This window comes from Euprymna scolopes, chromosome 3 (genome assembly GCF_053919585.1).
Source record: "Euprymna scolopes isolate OS-2025 chromosome 3, ASM5391958v1, whole genome shotgun sequence".
NCBI classification, from domain to species: Eukaryota; Metazoa; Mollusca; class Cephalopoda; order Sepiida; family Sepiolidae; genus Euprymna; species Euprymna scolopes.
This window is the reverse complement of record NC_136484.1, coordinates 111292754-111316055: the sequence shown is the minus strand read 5'-3', so window position 1 is coordinate 111316055 and position 23302 is coordinate 111292754. Positions and strand designations below refer to the sequence as shown.

General features: G+C 32.7%; 1 protein-coding gene across 3 annotated transcripts in view; it reads right to left on the bottom strand.

Annotated features, from left to right (window-relative positions):
- LOC145258150 (vascular endothelial growth factor receptor 1-like) overlaps window positions 1–23302 on the bottom strand; it is a 187468-nt gene that overhangs the window by 23653 nt on the left and 140513 nt on the right. For 2 of the 3 annotated variants that reach the window (XM_080115943.1, XM_080115961.1), the window contains 9 exons: window positions 22438–22575; window positions 18960–19176; window positions 16296–16325; window positions 14772–14899; window positions 10412–10598; window positions 7902–8005; window positions 6168–6292; window positions 3789–3921; window positions 17–121 (listed from right to left, as the gene is read on the bottom strand). In XM_080115943.1, coding sequence (XP_079972069.1) covers window positions 17–121; window positions 3789–3921; window positions 6168–6292; window positions 7902–8005; window positions 10412–10598; window positions 14772–14899; window positions 16296–16325; window positions 18960–19176; window positions 22438–22575 — 1167 coding nt within the window. The remainder of the gene's footprint in view (window positions 1–16; window positions 122–3788; window positions 3922–6167; window positions 6293–7901; window positions 8006–10411; window positions 10599–14771; window positions 14900–16295; window positions 16326–18959; window positions 19177–22437; window positions 22576–23302) is intronic. The other variant, XM_080115952.1, reaches the window with a different exon arrangement.

Genomic DNA, 23302 nt, shown 5'->3' with positions numbered 1-23302 from the left:
AATTGACTGGGTTTACCTTTGACCATTTTAACAGCGACAGTTGTGACATCAACACCATCTTGGATTCCAACAGCTTCTGCTTTCACAACCCTACCAAAAGCACCTTGTCCAAGAATCATGCCTGAAAAGCAAAAATAATCAACGTTTAAGCAAGTGTTAGCGCTTATTTGAAGCATTTTGCACCGTGTATCAACAAACGTTTTATACGTTAGAAAGCTGCAAGGATGTGTGGATGCTGGGGGGGGGGAATAAAACAAAGACAATATACAGGGCGTATAATAAAGGTTAACATATACTCACACTTCGATTAACGATAAAACCTTTATGAATGCAGAGTGAAATGGAATAGTTTCGAATACAGAAGAAAAATTTAATTGAAGGATCATGTTGGCAAATGTTCACATTTGCAACCATTATTATCTAGATGACGTTGATAAGTTAAATTGTGAGTACATTTTTGAAACACCCTGTATAATGTTTTGGCGCCTTACTATTTCTTCCTCAATGCATACAGCATAAGCAGGTGCAGTCTTTATATTTCTAGGCACCACCTCCTTATCAAAGGTGTGTACAGCTGGATAAGCAAGTGGTGTGCTAATTAATGCTTTTACTATTAAAAATATTCTGGACTATAATTTTAAAATCTAATAATGAGGTGGGGGGGGGGGAGAAAACTATTGCATAAAAAATTTTTACGAAGTCATTTACTTGCAAAAGTATGCGGACAGAGAGAGTATAGTTTTGCAAGTCATTTAATGAAGGACAATCGGTAAAAACGAAACATTTTTAATTAATGCTTTAATATCTATCACAAAAAAAAAAATCGTATTAAGTAATCTGACGTAAGCGTTAATACGTCGCTACACATTCATGAGCATGTTTTAGTCAGCCAGTTGCAAGTAACTAGAAACCTCTTTATGTGATATTGCTTATACAAAAGTCCAGTCAGTAATCGTAACTGTCTGAACTTCAGTATAAACAATATCGCCTGAAGAGGTCTCTAGTTACTAGTAATTGGCTGACCGAAACATGCTCATAAATGTGGAGCAACATATTAATGCTCTACTTCAGTATTGAGTACTCTTGATAACTTCGTTAAAACTTCATTCGTTGCTTTACCTCTAAAAAATATTAACCTGGAATTATGTGTATCTCTAGATCTATAAAAGAATGTGTGTGAGGACAATTCTCAACCTATATACTCAACGAATTTTTGATCTTGAAATTTGGTACAGAGGGTATTCAGAAATGTGAAAAGCACTTTAATCGGTTTTCATCCAGAAAAAGACTTCTAAAAGGTCAAAATTGAAAAATTGGTATGTAGGGGTCGTCGGATTTTTATCTGTTGTTTCATTAATGCGCATGCGTGAATCGTTCACATGACACTCATTATGTTAATAAGTTTAAAAACACTTCCAGAACGTGTCAAGCTGGTCCAATGGTTATCGCACGTGACTCCTTGTCTTTAGGTTTTGGTTCCGATCACAGCTCAAGTTTTTTTTTTTTTTTTTTTTTTACTTACAAGTGAACTGTTTAAGGAAAAAAAAAATAAAAATAAAAAAAATAAAAACAATACACGCATGGAAACGCATGGTATGAATTAAAATAATATTCGCGCGTAATTTACGACCGAGCTGACTACTAGCATAAATTCATCTGTCACCCCTTTTTTAAAAAATGAAATCGCCCAATTCTCGAAGACGAGATTCAAGCTAGAGCGTACGGTCCAGAGTTTTATAATTATACTAGACTACCCGTGACTCGTTGAGTCAGTATGTTATACAGGGTGACAAAAAAAAAAAAAAAAAAACTAAATGGAGGCCATTTAGAACATATGCTGTAGAACGGAGAAAAAAGGGCCAAAGACCCTTGTGTTTTGATGTGATATTTTGAATATAATAAACTAGTTATGACCAAAATTTCATTTCATTCGGACAAAACACTAAGAAACGGGGCCTAATTAGATTTAGGGCCCGTTTTTTTTTTTTTTTTTTTTAGTCACCCTGTATTAGCTATGGAATTCATGTATGAGCGTGACACTTGTGACGTAAAGAAAATAGTTTTTTGTGATATAACAAACATTTCTATGAAAGTAAATTAAAATGAAAAAAGATACATTTCTATGAGTCGTTCTGTTTATAATTGTTTTTTTTTTTTCAAAAAAAAAAAAAACAAAACTTACAGCCATTGAATTATAAGTGGTTTGCCATACTTATAGGTAAATTGTGCACTGAACAGAAATTAAATTCAAATTTTGATGTATTTTAATTTAAACGCAGAAAAAAAATTGGGATGTTGAAAACGTACACAGTAAAACAATACGTTTTATTCTCGCGTTGATTATTTGTTATGCAAATTAAAAAAAAAACATTTTGTGTTATTTATGTTGGTAGTATAGAAGAAAATGTATGAATGTTTTTTTTTTTTTTTTTTAAGGGTTTATTAAAATATGGAGAATAAATTTAAAAAAAAAAAGGCGGTGGGTAAATCGCTGTTGTAAAAAGCTCTTATGATTGTCAGCAGGTTAAAGTAAATTTATTTGTAAGAAAATTGCGTTAAAAACTTAAACGTGATACGGAAATGAACGATGTAAAAAAAAAAATGCAGAAAGTATTAACAATTGTTTATTTGGATAATTTAAACGAAAAAAAAAATTGGGACGCTGAAAACGTACACAGTATTGTCGCGTTGATTATGTACGCATGCGCAACAGGAAGTCGTAAACCGGATGTTGGGTTACAACACCCGTTACAAGGTCCTTTGAGTTTTATAATTATATAGATAGACTAGAAATGACTCTTTCATATGTAATATATTAATGTTCGTATTCTGTTGATGTTCAGAGTAAATAGACACGCCCTGATATTATTGTAGCTCTTTTGTTAAAACTGCAAAAGTATTTATATAAGCTAGTAGGGACGCCCGATGTAGCCCGATCGTAAAATACGCTTAAATATATTTTAATTTATACAGATTTCACATATATTATTGTAGAGTCAATTTTCTATCGATTCTTATATATTATAAAGTTGTGATTTCAAAAATAAACAATATCCATATGACTTGGGTGCATCAACTTGAATCGAAATCGAAACCAAAACTTATGAAGAATTCGTAGTAAAAATTATTTAAAAAGAAAAATAGAGGATTTGAAATGCCATTAGCTATAAATGGCACCGAAACCAAAACCTAAGATGAATTTTGGTGAAATTATTACAAGAAATCGAAGGTCATAGCAATTAAACGACAGTCACTCGGAAGAAAAATGATGTAAGCGTGACACACAAAATAACACACACGCTATCGTATTAATATGTGGCTTATTTCTGCAAAAATAAGTTTAGAGACATTCCTACGTTTTGTCCTACATTCTCAGCGGTTTCTTCAAACTAACTAACCTGGTTGGCTTCCAAGGACTTAAAACCGGAAGTCGTTTGAATCAGTAAATACACAATTTGAATAGCTCATTTGCTATGTATTACTCTGGACTTCGTGTTTGTAATGTCATTTCCTTCAAATACATTAGATTTCTAGTGGAAATTTTCTTTTATATAAGCACCCGTCCCACATCATGACATCACTTTCTTCAATCCATCTGTTATATATTTTACACTTATAATCACTGCTCGGTTAGTATTAGACTGGGATGGTGCTTGGGAGAGGAAGAAATTAAGGCCATCCTTTACTATAAAAAGTAATTTCCGTAAATAAATGTTTATCGGATACATTGGTAATTTAGGGCGTACATACAATTTTTTTTATTTTTGTTAAATTCATTTTATAGTTACCTAAGCGGAGACGTTCTTTAGGAAATTCCCACCGTGAATCGTACGGAAGACAAGATGTCTGTTCTACAATAGGGATATCTGGATTATAGTCTCCTTTTGGAACCACGAGCTGCTTCTCTAGGTCATCAAAATGCTGTTGATCAAAGAAAGTAAGAAATTAGATTTATTTTTCTTTTAAAACATTTAAAAAAATAAATTTTAAAAAAGAAAAACAAATTTTTAAAGAAAAATAACATGTAAATAATCTAAATAGTATATAAAAAAAAAAAATGGAGACTGATTAGTGAAATGATTTTTGTGCAAGTTGCAAAATTTGTAGTTTCAAGTCAATTTCTGAAATTTAAAAATGGTTCCATTCCACCTAAGAAATGTTGACAATTTATATATAGAAAATGAATTTGTATTCGTTGTTCCATTTTTGAAGCATACTTTTGGTTTGGTTTTTTCTTTTTGAAAAAGTATCATCTCACGAAATTATCAAATACATTTTACCATATCGTTATATTTAATAGCAAGCCCATATTTATGTGAAAGGTTTTTGAAGAATAAATAGATATACAAAGATTTATAATTTAAATGTAACCGTCTGTTTTTGTGAATACGCCACTTCTCCATCCTGGTATCCTACATTGTTAACATCCTTCTTACACACTTACATATTTGTTTTACCAACAATGAGTCAAGCAAACTACTTAATATATATTGAATGGAAGATGAGGAATAAAAATATATAATTTTGTTATATCAGAACAATAAGGAAAAGTAAAGGGGAATTTTTTTTTTTAATCTTAAGCATGACATTTCGAAAATAAGTGCTTCCCATCAGAAGAGAAGAGCCAGAATTTTAAAAGATGCAAATAAAAACTGACTTCGCAGTCAGATATGAAATAAGTATGGGGAAATAAGATATGGGGGAAAAAATTATTAAAAGTAGGTACAATATAATAGTAAATCAGAAGGGTAGTAAATATATTTGCTCCTTTTAATAGTGTTGAGCTTTTTTCTATCTTGATAAGTTTTGCTTTATTAAAGGTTCTTTGATAACAATTGTATTATGTGTGTGTGTGTGTGTATATATATATATATATATATATATATATATATAGGGAGGGATTATTTATAGCCTTTTGATTTTAAAAATGTAGAGCATGTTTTAAATATCCTGTGAAGTCAATATTTTTTTTAATAAATAAAACGTAAATTCAATTAAAACAAAAACAGGATGATACAATGAATGAATAAACTTCAGTTTGCGTCAGTTAAGCAACGTTGAGCCTGGCCAGTACCAGATGGGTGACCATATGGAAAGGCTAGGTGCTGTATGTACCTTCTGAGAAGGTTGAGCGTGGGGCCAGCACACTCAATCTGTAAAAAAGAACTCCTCGCTACAAAAGCATCTACAAAAAGTTGTAGATGGCCTATGCCCCTCCAGGGGCTCCAGGGTTATGGACGGATGGCCAGCCTATCTACATGTGTTTACAAGAAAACTTATTTGGATTAGTTTTTGAGAAATATTTAAAAAAAAAAAAAAAAAAAAAAAAAATCGCTTAAAACCTACATATTAACATGTACAACTACCTCAAACTTATCACAAAATTAATTTTATTTCATTTTCAGAGAAAGTGGACAACAGTTATCTCGACTATTGATAAGAATTTATAATACTAGGTATGAAATAAGGATAAGGCGAATAGGGGAAGACAGCAGATTTCAGGCAAAATATGATGATTCCCATTGTTAGCAAAATTTTGGCCTTATCACATGATATTATAATGAAAAAAGATGACCAACTTTTTATTTTTACCACAAACAAAAATGATACATGATTATACTATGTATCAATAAACTACCCCCATGCCGTTTATGCTGCGCCCCCTTCTCACCAACACTTTCTACGCCGCGCACCCCTCACCGACACTTTCTACGATGCGCCCCCCCCCTCATTGGCACTTTCTACGCTACGCCCCCCCCCTCACCGGCACTTTCTACGCTGCGCCCCCTCCCAGCTACACTTTTTACGCTGCGCCCCCCCCTCAGCAACACTTTCTACGCTGCGTTTTAACTGTTAGCAACATACTTCTAGAATTTATTTCCCCCAAATAAAGTAAACAACCATCATTTATACTACTGATAAGAATTTATAATTGATGTAAAATGGGATAGGGACAAATTAGCAAAGACGTGAGGTGGCGGGGGGGGGGCAGCAAATTTCTATCAAATCGTACAGAACTACATTAGTTGTAAGGCTTTAGTGTTGTTAGCAAAAATTTGCCTTTCCCAACTGTTATAAAAGAAAAAAAACAAAACAAAAGAAAAAACAAAAAAAAAAAAACAAAAAAAAAACAAAAAAAAAAAAACAAAAGTACTAAAACAACTTACATGTTTATTCTTTACTTTTTTGATAACAAAGCAAATAATTGCAATACAGATTATGAAGACAGTGAGTGCCACTCCCACGATCATCACAATTTCGTTTCTTCCCATTTCTGCTCCAGCATAGGAACATAAAAAAAAGAAAAACAAAAATACAGTTTATTAATGTGAACCAAAATGTATGAAAAAAAAAAAACAACTGCGAAACATCAAATAATGATTGGTGTCCATGCCAGGACAATTTATTCCTTGAACTTTGGTTATCTGCTTCATCTACATGTTTTTAATGAAAACCAAATTTACTTAGGAATGCCTCAAATTATCTATAATTTTCTTGCACCAATCCTAAACACGAGCTCAACAAGCGTCTATTTATGAAAATAAAAATTTTCATACTTATGGATGGCCCAAATAATATATACATAGTTATGAAAATATATTTATAGTAATTAAGCTATGCGGAGGCATTTGTGTTTCATCCACATAGGAAATCATCAGGCTATATGAAGTATATACAGAGTGTTCACAAAGTCTGGCTACATTGTGTAGCCAGACTTTGTGGGTACCCTGTAGATTATGTAGCCAGACTTTGTGGGTACCCTGTAGATTATGTAGCCAGACTTTGTGGGTACCCTGTAGATTATGTAGCCAGACTTTGTGGGTACCCTGTAGATTATGTAGCCAGACTTTGTGGGTACCCTGTAGATTATGTAGCCAGACTTTGTGGGTACCCTGTAGATTATGTAGCCAGACTTTGTGGGCGCCTTGTGATATGACAATGGCAAAATAAAACTAGGTCACCTGAAGGAGACCATATAACTTGAAACACTAGTGTCTGCAGGTATACAAGAATAATTATTATTTAATTATAATTATCAAGCCCCTTTAAGAATAGTTAACAATGGGCAGTGTTTGGGAATTATAAACTATGAGGCAGTCAACTGGTGTTCGTGCAACGTTCACGATTTCTGTCGTTGGAACACTCTGCATAATGTCTGTGCCCGTATGGAGCATGTATTAGTTATTAATTCCCTATTCAAAGGTGGCTTCGTGACTGGGTTTGAATCTCGATTGGCAAGAATTGTCCCCCTTTGTACTGACTATTGCATAATCATGAAACACTAGTGTCTATAGGTATAAAAGATTATATATATATATATATTAGAGGGAATTAGACCTGGAGTCTAAAGAGCAGAGTTTATTTTAATGTATTAGTAAATGTATTAATACTTTTAAAAACAGTGTCCATTGTAATATATATATATATATATATATATATATATATATATATATATAATAAGCTCAATAGGTATAGATATCATAGCGCTATATTGAGTAAAACTATTCATAATGGTGAATTAAAAATCAATTTCAAAAGAAAATTGAAACAAAATTGATTTTGTTTATTCTATCCATTTGAAACTGATTTTTAATTTACAATTATGAATAGTTTTACTCAATATATATATATATATATATATATATATTAGAAGGTTATTAAATTTACCAAAAATAAATATGGGTACTTATGCAGAGTATGGACCATACTGAAATAACGTTATTTAAAGGTCCATTTTAAACATGAAGAGGGGGAAGACATTTTGTAATTATTCTGTATGTTCATATAGTCAAAAAAATACTGTAAAAATTGTATTTAACATGAAAATTTTAGAAATAGTATGGGCAGTATTCTGCACAAGTTCTGAAATGTGAAATTTGCTACAAAATTTAAATACTCACTGCCCACGATGACGGTTGCATTAGCAAACAAAGATCCTGCTCTGTTCTTAGCATTGCACATATAAACCCCTGAATGATCAGGCATGGTTCGAGGAATCACCAATCTAAGAAAAGAAAAAGCGATTAAATAACTACGTCTTTAAATAAATGAAGTGTTAGAAGCAATAAAGAAGATAATATAACCTAGCTCAGAACTACCTCTTAGCTGGGTAATCTTTTGTTTGGGGGGTGGGGGGGTGAAGAAATCTATATTGCTGACCATTACACAAGTTCTATCATGAAAACATCTTTTCCTTTGAATACAGTAATAAGATGTTGGTCAGATTTATTGTAGCAGGAATAATAATTTATTAATACGAGTATGTAAATGTGTTCGATAGCTTTCAGAAATTGACTTCCAAACCAATCCATCGTTGGCCTGATCTTTCCTGAAATACAAACAATTTTCTTTGGAAAGAGGCAAGATTTTTTTTTATATGCTAGACTAGCCTAGGTGCCTGGCGTTGCCCGCGTGTTTGGAGGTGCGTGTTGAACAAAACAAAAAAAAAATGGTATTAGGCAGGCAGACTCGAACCCATACCGTGATGCGATGGAGGAAAAGAACGTGAAAAAATAAATAAATAAATAAAAATAAACGTGACGTCTTTGCCATTGCGTCCATCGCCACACCGGAAGTGGCGAAGGTTTAAATTAAGGCTAATCAATCGAAAAGAGGGGATGACTTTCGAAAATATCGGCGAAAAAAAGCGACTCTTCCCTGTAGAAAAGGGTCCAGTTGAGGATGAAGGAATAAATGTTTTTAGCCAATTTTTCGATATTTGTCGTTCGAAGGGTCGGCTTCAAAATGATACCGATCTTGTAAAATCCATCGCCTCTGTCGAAAGTTTTGGGCAAACATACAAACTTACATTTAATCAGACATCAAAAATGAACAAATCAATTATTCCTTCACCTCAACTGGGCACTTTTCTACAGGGAAGGGTCGCTTTTTTCGCCGATATTTTCGAAAGTCATCCCCTCTTTTCGATTGACTAGCCTTAATTTAAACCTTCGCCACTTTCGGTTTGGTGATGGACGCAACGACAAGGACGTCAGTTTTTTTTATGTTCTTTTCCTCCTTCACGGTACAGGTTTGAGCCTCGCTGCCTACTACCACTTTTTTTTGTTTTGCTTATCACACCTCCGAACACCCGGACAACGCCGGGCACCCAGACTGGTCTTTTTTTTTTTTTTTTTTAAGAAAAAGATGGAATCGCCCGATCGTAAATAATAGGTTTCAAGCAAGCAAGATAGCAAGGACGGCTCACAGAGTTTTATAATTAATGTGTATATATATATATATATATATATATATATATATATATATATATATAAACACACACATACACACATGGTATATGTGTATAATACTAGAATTACCATTGACTTTACAATGATTTTCAGTTTTCTCATAAAAAAAAAGTCTGTAAAAGACATGCACAAACAGGGCAATAATTATCTCAACTTGTAAGAAAACTGAACTTTCATATAGGATTTCGATTTTTCATGGATCTTGTGAATAATATGAACCATTGGATCCCCAATGTTTTTAGTTAAGATTTCTCTTCAGCATGAAGCATCGACTTTCAGCTTTTTTTTTTCTCTCTTTTTTTTAGATTCTTTCTGCTAACAATTTTCTGATTGGTTACACATTTCTCGGCACAGTTAATGTATAAATGCATAAAAATATATCTCACAAATAATAGACACAACATTCATTAAAACCAATGTGAAAAAGTATCCCCCAAAATAATAAACACATACTAGGTTCAATAACCATGTGCTAGGTTTGCTGAAACGAATCATTATGCAAGAATCTATTCAAAAGCAACTATTCATCAAAAGGAAGATGATCTGTCGCCAATGATTCCCGATTTTTCGGAAGTGGTCAAAGCACCAATCCTTCAGATTTATAAAGTCTTAACATATTTCTTCAACTGTGATAAATAACTCCAATCAAAGAAAAAGCTCGAAACAAATGCATAACAAATAAATGTTACCAAAGGCAAGATAATTTACTCTTCTACTTAGCTGGATATGTTTGTGTTTTAACGTATTTTAAGGTTTTTATTTGCTTAAAAAAAAAAAAAAAAAAAAAAAAAAAAGTGCCCAGTTGCTAAATTAAACCGACAAACTGAATGTCTTCAGAGTGTCCATAATGGCTCAAAACTAGAAAATGAAACAATAACGATAGAAATGCACCCAATAACTGTCATGTAACATTTAACTTAATGTGTGTTTGGTAATATTTGTTTGTTATATATTTGTTTCATTACCACTTTTTCGGTTTTTTCGGTTTGATGTTTATTGTAAAACAAATCCAATCTTTATTTTGAATAGTTTTTTGGTTTATTTAAAAACAAAAATTATTCAAAATAAATATTTAAATAAAGGATGAATAATGATTTTTCTTTTAACATAGTACAAATATTTTTCTTTAAAAAAAAAAAAAAAAAATTGTGTGTATTTACTTGCTGCCTTGGCTTTCTATCCTCACACCCAAAGTGTTGTTTGGTAAAATGAGCTTATTATTAAAGAACCAATGAATGACGGGCTTCGGCCTGCCCGAGATAACATCGCAGGTCAAGGGTAGAGACATGTTCACAATGGCATGCAGTTTCCCTTCTATCTTGCTTCCGAACACGGGAGGAGACATCTCTGGAAAAAGAAAGAAATTTAAACGCAAATAAGTCCGAAAAAAAAAAATGACCGTTCAAATGTAAGTACATGAGCGTAGGCTTAGTATTAAACTTAAAAAAATCTAACACATAAAATGAGATCAAAGTATTAATTTTAACTCAAGAACTAATGTCAGCATAGTTTTAAAGATTAAAATATGAATTAAAACAAGATTCTCAGAGTTTTAGTTTCATATAGAAAGGATGATAGGAGGTTAAGAGACTTTGGAATTTCTAATATTCTATGATACTAGCAGGTCGCCCGACGTTCTCCGGTCATAAAATACGCTTAAATATATCTTAATTTATGCAGATTTCATATCCATTATTACAGAGCCAATTCTCTATTGGTTATTATATTGTACCCAATATCTAGTAATTTGAAAGGATAAAAAAATATGACTTGGGTGCCATCAGCTAGAATCGAAACCAAAACATTTAGCTGTTTAACAGTATTCCTTACCACCTGAGCTAATGACATGCATATCAAAATTTGACAAACCGACGCAGTTAGACGTATAAATGTATATTTACACATGCATAGAGAATATATCTTACATCAACCTATGCCTGGCAAGTTCCAATTTTTACCCTTCAGCAAATATGTTTCTGGCTAAAAACCAAATCGATTTTCTTCCATAAGTCTAAATACTCCATATATCAAATATCAAATCTGTAGGCCAAAAATTGGCAGTAGTTTGGTAAAAAAAAAAAAAAACAAAAAAAAAAAACGTTCAATGGACAGTGGTCACTTATGATATCTAGATAATTTATTTGGCCAGGTTTGTCAAACGTGTAATAACAGACAAGGTGTTAGTGATAGATAAGTCGATGAGTTGGGACAAAGTTAAACGGTTCAAGAGTTAATGTCTTGTTTGTAAGGACCAAAGAAGGATTCATATAGTTAAGATATTTAGTTCTTACTCATTGCAAGAACTTAAGACACCAGTGGGATTAAGAAGTCCGTGCTCCCAAGGAGGGGGCATTCTGATCTGCGAAAAGTACCTGGGCAGCCTCATCTATATTCTCCAGTAAAAGTACCTCAAGCGATTAGCAATAAACTAGCCCCTTCTTAGAGAGAGAAAGCAAAATCTGGGAGGGTGGACCTCCTAGAACTGCACAGAACTAGCATCACACCACAATGAAAAGGGACCAGATCATTACAAAAATTATCTAATCTGTTGATTTTGGGACCCAAGGATAAAAATTTCTAGCCAGAAGGAAGCGTGTGTGTCAAATAGAATTGGGAGTAGGCCCAAAAGAGGCAGGTCGCCATCTTGGATAGTAGAGTCTTCTTAACGCCAATAGTCCATGGCTAAGAGCGGATTTGGTTCGCTTACCAAGAGATTAGTTTGGTGAGCACACCGAGCTATGAGGATTACAGAGTTGTGCCTTCTCATTGCCAAAGAGAAAGAACAGTGGGGATCCTCTCCCTTAAATAATTTGAGATACTAGTGCTCTTCTCAGATAAACAATTGTTTCTGATTGGGTAAATCAGAAGCAAAATTAAATGTTTTCTTCAATCAGTATCAAGCTAACAAGTTGAACAGATATTTCACATTTTCTTAATCGTGGCTTCTGCTGCCGTTACCATTGTGTACAAAAATATTGCTGCTACAAAATGACCAAAAATCGGCCATTCAGTCATGTGGAACAATTTTAAGTAATGTGTTTTATTTCTAATGCATCAAAGCATCTCTAACCAGTGATGACACTTTAATTTGAAATAGCATTTTTGGAGAAGTTTCCACATTTCTATAACAGATCATCCACCAGGACAAGTCCATTATGCTTAAGTTTGAAATTGTATTTTTCCTGACAAACCATGCATGAATTGATAGAATTTTAATATCTGATTTTTTTTGTTATTAAATATAACCAAGCTTGTTTTGGTGGGGTTTACTTAGATTTGTATAAGGTTAAATGCAAAGAGATTCATCAACGTTATTCTAAAGTGAATAACGTTGTTTGAACATTTTCCCCTGTTACCAAACTTTGGCTATGTAAAGAAATGATTACTTCTGCAGATTACAAACTATGCTGAAAAATAACATTTAGAAACCCATTCTTAACATAAGAAAGGGGTAGGGCGTTTTGTAACAATTCTATACCTTTACTTAATTTAATAAACAAAAGATGCTGTAAAAACTGAATTTAACTTCAAAATTTTATTTAAAAAAAAAAAAAAAAAAAAAGCATGGTCTGTAAACTGCAGGTATAACAAGAAATGTTATATATATGAAAAAAAAAATCAAAAAGATGGACAGGAATAGCAAGAAATGTCAAAATATCATTAAAAAAAAAACATCAAAAAGATGGACTGATCACATAAGGGTTGAGACTGGTATGCTGCACCTGAAAGATTGGATGCTTATCTCCCTCCCACAAGATGTGATACAAGGTCAAAAAAGAAAGATGTAGAAGGCCAACACTTTAGAAGAAGAGCACTCTCATCTTAAAAAAAAAAAAAAAAAAATATGCATGAACAGCCCCGTCAGCACTCCCTGGCAGGGGTACCTCAGATGATTAGCAATAAACCAACATCTTACATGGCGAGAAGGTAAAACTTGGAAGGGTGGACCCTTAGAGTTGTACAAGATGAAGACCATACTCCAGCCAACAAAGAAAAAGTCACCTCAACAATGGCCTAGACTTGTGATATGGGGAGAGGGGTCAAAGGACTGGCTCAAGACTGAATAGTTGTAGAATTTTATTCTCAAGCATGTGGCGAGGCTCCCTGGAGTATGCATGTAATCAATGATCAAGATTTTAAAATCCATATAATTGTGTTTGTCTCACTTGGTTAGCATACCCACAACAGCGCCAATAGACATGCACTAAATAAAACTAAAAGTCCTTATAAAATGTTGTGCTATAATTGAATTGCCTGTGATGCAGTGGGTGTGATCTCAGACTGTGAACCTTGTATATGTAGCAGTTATAATAGTAAACATTTCGTCTCGCAAAGAGAGGACTTGTGCGGTGATCGAGTCAGACAATGACCAATCAGACTCTTAAGCATATTAATTAGGATTTTGAAGGACTACATCCAGACTCTTCAGAATTTACACAGCAGTCACGAGAGAACTTCCAGGCACCAACGAAGAAAAGTCTACTCTCTCTCCTCTCTCGACAGATGGTCACAGAGCCAGGCTATCCCTCACTAGAGGGATAGTCTGCTCAAAGACTTTCAGCAGCCAACTTTTCTTACTTGATCACTTAGTTCATTGTGACATCGTTTTACTTTTTGCCTACATACACTTAATGGTGTAGATTACCCAAATATGTTATTTGTTATTTATAGAACAAGTTTTGTTTTTCTTTTCCTTTGATAATTCTTTTGTTATAAATTATTATAAAAGTTAGACTAAACAAAAAGGAGTGGGGACATTTTTTTTCAAACATGCTGCCCAACACCAGTCAGGTCAAAAAAGGTTGAAAAAGGACTTAATTGCAAATCACATTGTTTATTTTAATGACCAATGCGGCTAAATGAACCTTTGGTTGACTGCTCTCGTGGTCACATGATTTGAGATTCAACACATTAAGAAAAAGTGACCAACATTTATAGGATTGTTCAGATTACTGTTCTCATCTTGGACGTTATTCTTACAACATTTCAGCCGTTGTAACCTCCGATCTTCAGGTGTATATTGACAATAGCTCTTAGTGAAAATATTTTTTCTCCCCGCCCCCTCCTGCCTCGATGAACAATAGTCGTTAAGTTTCAAAATGTGTGATTTGGGAATGGAAAGAGTGTTAATTCGTTTCTATTTTTGTATTAATTTGGGTCCATAGAGATTTGATGCGTTTCGGAATTTTTGAGTTCAAGATTCATTGAGAACAGTAGTCTGAACAATTCAAATAACACAATCCTTATCTAAAAAAATTACATACCCAGCAGTTATATTTCTAAGTTTTGACGCTTATGTAAAATACATAAGTATCAGCATTTATCAATAATCTGAAGAAAAACGATGCAAATAGCCGTTACTCCTTAAAAAATTGTTTTAACTTTGTTAAATAAAAAACGCTAATGAAAAAGCAAATGTTAAAATTTGAAAAACTTATTCATTTGTCATAAGCATCCATAAAATATAGCAAAGACAAAATAAACCAAACAAAAAAATAAATAAATAAAATAAATACTCACTGTTAACTTTAAGGAGTATCACTTTGTCTTCACTTTCATTTGACAAGTTCACAACACAATGGTAGATTCCAGAATCGCTTATTTTAATGGATAAAAATGTTTTAGACAGCACCCTTGAATAGTTGGTCCTACAAAAACAATAGAATCGTTTTAAATAAAAACTACAACGTTTTATTAATTTTTGTTTTACACTTTTTTTTTTTTTTTTTAAATATTAGGAACGTTAATCCTCTTAATCTACATTTAAAAAGTTCTTTTTCTACTCTTCCCTTTATGAAAGGGGAAAGGAAGGGAGGTGCACTTCCGGCTCAATTGAACATCTTTGTATTTGTACCTAAAAAGATTTAAGCAGCTTTAAATTCTAAATATAAAATGAATTAACACTAATTAAACCTAATTGCTCGAAATGCATGTTCATATGATGCGGTCACAAATTATTTTGTCATAATCTTTTTGGATTACTACGCAGATTCTGGATTTTAATTTGATTCTGCGCGTCAACAGCATAATTCCAAATTTTTCTATGGAACATAATCCAGCATCTTTTTCTATTGATAATACTGATCTCTCCATACCTTTTCATCTTGTTTTTTTAATTGTTGACTTGTAATGTATTCTTATTTTTAAAATTTTATTTTTCCCCATTTTCTACACCCTTTGCACAAACAGGTTTTTTTTTTTTTTTTTTTTTTTTTTTTTACATTTATGACTAATTTTCATGTAATTCTGTTTCAATTCATGCCTGTACCAGCAAATTCATAGTTTTGCTATGAATTTGCTCTGATGAGAAGAATGCATTTCTTTGAAACTGCGGATTAAGGAAATTTCAATATACCTTTTTTGAGTATCCTATAAAACAGAAAAATATATTTTTAAAGTCTTTAATTTTTTTCTTATATATATATATATATATATATATATATATAAGCACATCCTATATTCTGGTGGCTCTCTAACCTTGAAGGAAAAAATAGTATCAAATTAATATTCTCCATTTTGCAAGATCTTAAAACACAAACATCCGATTCTTTTTAATCATTTTGGACTTAACAAAGAGCTATATTTTGCCTATGTCATGTGATCAATGTAGTCGTGGAATTTGTTTGATCCCTACAAATAGAACATGCTGCCAAGTTTGAAGATGGAAGTTAAGCTCGCTGTGACTAAATCATGTCATAGGGAACTCTGCCCAACAATGACATTTTATAGAAGCATGCACACAAGTTAGAGATTATAATAAATATTTTTTAACATATTAAACTACCATTCTTCTTGATTGGTACATATTGGATTCATTTACCATATGTATTTACTACTATAGTAAATGCTCAACCCCCTCCCCCATATGTTATTACCTTGGGTTTTTCATTCTTACTTACTCTGCCGATATACAATGCTACTGTTTTTATGCATTGTTTAAGAATATGCTGTTGTCATAGACCTATTTAGATTTGACTAAATATAGTGCCCAATGATTTGAAGAAATTCTTTAAAAGTTTCAGACAAAAATAGGTTAAGACTCACGTTCTTGAGACGGTCTTCACTTTTACTCCCCTGAAATAAAAACAGTAAATTATTGAATTGATTTTGAGATAAGTCATTTGTACTATTTCATTTTTATTTAATTATTTGTGAACTATTATCCTGATCTTCTAGTTGCAGTTTCACGATGTTTCGGCCAATTATTCCTCTGACCTTCGTTAGGTGGTTAACCGCGACGGGATAGAAATATGGAATTTTCCAACTGCATCCACAGCAATTACTGCGTTCCATGATTGTCGTCTCACCACGGTTTGGCCAACTAATCCTCTCGGCAGCTTTGGGTGGGATTGAAACCGCTATCTCCAGACAATTCTCACCTGGAACCGTAGATATTCTGCATCTCTATCTACTGCATCACGGGCCCTGAAGGGCAATCAAGGTCGGATATTTTGGTGTTCTAAATCCATTTTTATTTATTCTTCCATCGTCGGGTCCATACCATTCCTATCCCATCACAGTAAACCACCTGACGAAGGCCAGAAGAAAAGTTGGTCAAAACGTCGTGAATCAACAACTAGAAGAGGAGGATAATAGTTTGCAAATAATTAAATAAAAATAAAATAATTAAATAAAAATAAAATAAATAAAAATAAAATAATTAAATAAAAATAAAAAACATTTTACTTTGCAAATACATGCTTGTTTATTTATTAGTACTAATATTCATATTCTTTTTTGAGTTCGTAGAATTATTCATTTAGTAAACTCATGTTGTGCATGGAAGGATGTATTTAATTTTTTATATTTGTGATTGTTTTTTTTGCTTGCTAGACCGTTTACGAATCCTTTGTCCTTGGACTTTTGAACAAACTTGCGATTGAATCAACACTTGGCATATATATTGCTGTTCTATTTTTGTGCTGATTTTTATCGGCTTTTATGAGCTAACTAGCTTAGGTGCCTGGCGTTGGGTGTGTTGAGCAAAAAAAAAAAAAAAAAAAAAAGGAAAAACGGTAGTAGGCAGGCAGGCTCGAACCCGTACCCTAAAAGAGGAAAAGAACGTGGGGGGGGGGGACGTGACGTCTTTTCTGTTGCGCCCCATCACCGAACCGGAAGTGACCTAGGTTTAAATTAAGGCTAGTTAATCGAAAAGAAGGTATGACTTTCGAAAATAACGACCCCTCCCTGTAGAAAAGTGCCCAGTTCAGGGTAAAAGAATTAATGTTTTTAGCCAATTTTTCGATATTTGTCATTCAAAGGACCGAGTTTCAAAACGATATTGACCTCGTGAAAATCTGTCGCCTCTGTCGAAAGTTTTAGGAAAACATGTATACATTTAAACAGACAGGTGAGATTCATATCATGAGTTCATTGGCAAGAAAGATTTTACAATAAAAATGTATCACTTATGCTTCTCTGCAGCAGCATGAACTATAGCACAAAAAAAAAAAAATAAAAAAATACTAAACTCAAATTCATCAGCAAACGTTTTGTCAGATTCAGTTCCTGATATTAAAGACTTTGTTTTGGGTCGTTTATGTTTCTGGTTTGTCAAGTTTTGTACTAATTTTTATTAAATTAGGTGGAAGTACACAATAGTTAAAAAGCTCCCTCTTCCCGTAGTTAAGAATGGTTTTCTACATGCTGAAATATTAAGAAAGCCATTCTTAACATTGTGATTACTCACCTAATTGCAGCCCTCTTGACTATTTCTTTTAGAGCATGACCAAGGCCAAGACCAAAAATGCTATGGTCAACTGAAATCAAACATCATAGTGGCATTTGCAATTCTAAACAAGAACATGGTCACCAAAGTATGCAATTCATTTTGTGCCTTGAGATGCTCGTCTCAGCTGATGGCCGTTTCATTAAATAATAATATAGTATAATAATATAGTATAATAATATAGTATGTAACTGTTGTTAAATAAACTGTTGGGTCTCTGAATATATAACTTGTTTTTATTGCCTATTTTGTTTGCTTTTGGTCAAGAGTTGCTGTTTTTTTGTTTGGTCGTTTTATTTTACAGCACATTAACCCTTTTCAGGTTATTTAATGCCAAATCCAGTTATTTTGAAGAAGGTTATTATGCTTCAAGTTCTTTATAGCTTACAATATTTGTAGAGTTCGACTTGGTGGTTTTGTTTTATGGCATATCAACCCTTTTGGGACTATTTAATGCCGAATCCAATATAGTACATTAACCCTTTGAGTTAGTCATGCTGCATTCAGTTATTTTGCAGGTTTTTAATTGTTTTTTTTTTTGTTTTTTTTTTTAATTCTTCAAATACTTTATCTTCAATCACTAGTTTTTAGTGTTTTGTTTGGTTATCTTGTGGATTTTGTTGTTTTTGTTTCCTGCTCTACACAGCATGAATGAGTTTTCCGATGGAAGAGGAAAAATGGTCATATTATTAATGTTCTGTTGTTTGGTACATTTTATGTTAGGAAACCAGAGGGGACGGGGGAAAAGGGGAAGGGGTATTGTTTCTGTAGAAAATAATTACGTTTTGCAAAAGGGAATAGAAAAAGAAAAACATCAATGTTACGTGCATTTCGTCTAAGGAAGCCAAGAATTTCTTTCCTTTTTTTTTTTGTCAAGATTTACTGCAACATTTTGTATCTGACCATCCAACATCAAAAGTTTAAAATGGATTACTTAAAGGAGAGACAAATAAAATGTTAAATAAAATCAGGAAACCTACCAAGTTGTATTTGCAGAAAATTCCAAAAGAGACAATCCATTTGAAGATGAAGGAATTGAACTTTTAGATGAAGGAATCAAACCTAAATCTGAAGGTTTTTCGTACAGCATATTTATATCGGAATATTTCCAGAGATTGGCACTGCAGATGATTTTTACTTCATCACCTTCAGTTGGGTCCTCAGTGCAAGAACTGAACTTGAACCCATTCTGGTAATCTGAAAAAAAAAAAAAAAAAAGAAAAAGTGCTCAATATAAAGAGCTACTATAAAGTATTTTTAACAGATTCAATATTTCTCTATTGAAAAGCGCCATAGAATTGAAAAATCATTTGCAAAACCTGCTGCTAAAAGGATTTTTTTTTTTTTTAATTCTGTTTGAAGAAATAATTTTTTAGCATCAAATTTGTTTTTAAAACGATTTCTCATATTTTCAATTCTACAATGCTTTTCAATATGGAAATATTGAATTTGTTAGCTTTAAACATTTCATCAACATGCTCTCTACAGAAAATATTATCGCCATTTGACACCAGCAGAAATCGACTATCACCAGCATCGATAAAGCTTGACAATGAAAAATTTTTAAATGACTAACTCACTGAGGGGGCGGCATTTTGAGAGGGTAAAAATAGAAAGTAGAAAAAATAAATAAAAATAAACAAAAGTTAACAAAAAATATGAAATTTTATACCAAAAAGGTTGTAAAAAATCGGAATTTTGGGGGGTATCGGAATCAGAAAAAATGTGTCCCTATTTTCTGAGCGTCAGGGGGGGCGGCATGGGGGCGGCATTTTGAGATGGTAAAAGGGGAAAATCGAAAAAAATGCTAACAAAAAATCTGAAATTTTATATCGAAAAGGTTGTAAAAAATGGGAACTTTTGTAGTTATTGGAATCGCAAAAATATTACGCGAGCGGCATATGTCAGGAGGCGGCATTTTGAGAGAGTAAAAATAGAAAGTAGAAAAAAATAAATAAAAATCTAACAAAAAATCTGACATTTTATAATGAAAAAGTTGTAAAAAATCAGAAATTTTTGAGGTATCAGAATCAGAAAAACGTGTCTTATTTACGAGCAACACAGCATTTTGAGAGGATAAAAATAGAAAATAGAAAAAATATATAAAAGCTAACAAAAAATCTGAAATTCTATACCGAAAGTTTGTAAAAATCTGAAGTATTGGAGGTATCGGAATCGGAAAAATGTGTCCCTATTTTACGATTCCAAAACCGATTCTTTTAAATTTTCAATTTAATTTTTCATTATTGGTACTAATTATAAATATTTATTATATATGTTAGCGTGACATAGGGTGACATATATTCGGTGGGTTTCTAAGAGTATTTTCAATATGTATTTAGTTTTAAGTCAATTTCCCGAACTTGCCGCATTCTAAACGAAGTCTGGCGCCATTTTTTATTTTTTGACAGTTTTTCTTCGAATCTATGTGTATAATAAAACAACCCCGAAATCGTTAATTCGATTTACTTCGCTTACTTTTCATTTTAATAAATATTCGATTAATATTACATGATACATATACATCCACTAATATATATATATATATATATATATATATATATATATAAGGTTAAGATTTTTTTGTTATTGGCGTTTGTTCCGCGATAAGCGTTTGCTTACATTTTTTATATATTTTTATACATTCGCTACCTTAGCTATAAGCTCTTTATTATTCATATTATTATATGAATGAATCGCCCTAACTTTTTGGACGCATTTAATTTAATTAGTTTTTAAGTGCATAAAATAAAATAAACTAAAATAAATTTTATGCACGTAAAAACATAATTAAATTAAATTATATATATATATATATATATATATATATATGTATATATATATGTATGTGTGTGTGTGTGTGTGTGTATAATAGTCATTCACACACAGGACTGTTTCGCTGTTTACAGCTCATCGGTGCGGCTAGACTTTAGCAACTACTTCCAGCTAGGAACGAAATCCGACCATCTGAGAGAGCGAGGGAGAAATATTTTAACAACAATTAGCAGCCTTTGGGCTGATATCACAGTGTAGTATCTGTTCTAATGATACACTTCTCCTTTTCTGTCGTCGGTCAGTATGGGGAAATCGTTCATGACTGAGAATTTTTATTTTTGTTCCTATCCAGAGTGCCCCTTTTTGTGGAGCTGGATTTTCCCCACATTAAAAACCGGCCTTGTGTCTAACTTTGCCCTCGTGGAGAGGCAAGTAAATGGGAACAATCGGCAGTCGTTGCCAAACCGACCTCAGCTCTAATTGTACACAAGATCTAATTTTAAACAAGACCATTGCTATATTCGCTTACGGCCGTTTGCCATTTTCGGCTCTCATTATGCTCAACATTATGGGAGCATTATAATAAATACATATTTATTTTATAACTATATATGTGCATATACATATATACACACACATACACATATAAATACGCATATATACATATATATATAGATATACATATATAATATAAATATATACATACATACATACATGTAGATACATACATATACATATATATATATATATATGAACAAATATATATATAATATATCCTTCAAGATTGAGGCAATTTTTTTGTTTTAATCTAGGTTGAACTTTCTCTACATTAAAAACCGATCTTGAAATGAATTAAAGCAATTTATTCTCAATTAATGGAAATTTTGAAAACTCCAAACGCAATTGTAAATTATTACTTGATAAATAGTTTAACAGTTTGGAGTTTTCAAAATTTCCATTAATTGAGAATAAATTGCTTTAATTCATTTCAATCAAGAGTTTAAAAAATGCAAGCATTAATTATTTCTGGAGATATACTCAGTGACCGGCTGACCTAACAGGATAGGGCTAAGCCCAGGCTTCGGCCAAGAACCAAAAAAACAAAATGACCTCAGAGAGATTTCATACTTAAAGGGGAACTTTCATATAAATTTTTATCGAATAGGTGCGAAAAGAAAGTTGGATATTTGGGTGTATATACACCGACATCAAAGAGGAAATGACATTAGATGCGAAAGTTTGAATTCATTAATTTTATTACTGTCCAATTCATGAGGCTAAGACTTTGAAAGTATCAAACGTTTGTTTTTGTTGCATACTTTTTATAACTCCTTGTAAACTTTACAATTGCTAGCTGGGGGATCGGACAAAATCACCCCGGCCGGCAACCCCCACCATCTGCTTAAAACAAAAGGAAAACAGATAAAATCTCAAATGAATAAAAAATATTAAAAATCAGTTTTCATATTTTAATTTTAATTTAATTGAATTTAGGAAAATTAGATACCGTAGAACTAATTTTCGCAAGGTATGAAAATTAAGCAACTACAAGTCAGCTATTACTTGAGGAACTCTGATGCGATGAGGAGGGGGGGGCATTACATTTATAATTCGTTTATGAATTAAGAAATTTATGAATCTTAACAGGTTGGAAGAAATGAAAAAAAAAAAAAAAAAATTTACCTGTAATAAGGAAGTTGAGAATTTTTCTTGTGGTACCTTCTTGGTTTGTGGCCTCGCACATGTACTTGCCCTGGACTTTTGCGGTCACGTCTAAAGTGACGATACTTGAAGACTTTGTTGTCAATCTGACGGGGTTCGCTGCAAACCAAATGAAATTGATACTCGTTGACATTCAGTAACAAATGAAACAAAAATCGAAGCCTTTTATGATAAAAAATAAGAGTCATAATACCATCAACGTTCACCTTCCCCCCCCCCAAGTCTTAGGAAGTACAAAAAAAAAAAAGGAAAATCATGTTAAACAGAGAAAAGTTTGTCAGCAGAACAATAGAAAGTTGTTCACTAAGGTACACAAAAGAAAGCTGGATAATATTGTTAATCAAGGTGTGGTGGCCAAAAAACCGGACATATTTAGAGTTGGTTTATGGCTAGTTTTTAGATGTGGCAGTGAGTTTTCTGACAGTCTTGGGTTTGTGACGGTTGACAACAGATGAGGACAGTTGCAAGGTGGACATAATTATGATTGGTTCTGGATTAGGAGTGCTCTAGGAGATAGAGATGAGCTGATGAACAGCCTCAACAGAACATAAATGTAGATCTTAACATCTAGAGGGTTGATAGGGTCACACAAACGCACAGAGTGCAATTGATGTAAGCAAAATCAGTCAGAGTTTCTGCTTTTTACCTTCTTTTTTTTTATATTTGTGAACCCCTCCCCTCCTCAAGGCAGTCGCCATTGTTAGAAACAACAAATTAACATTTAGAAAAAATGAAATTAAAGAGTCAACATCTTTTGGCTCCCACCCATTCCACAAAAGCAGATGAGTCACCATCATTTGCGATAAAATTCTTTGTGCTGACAATA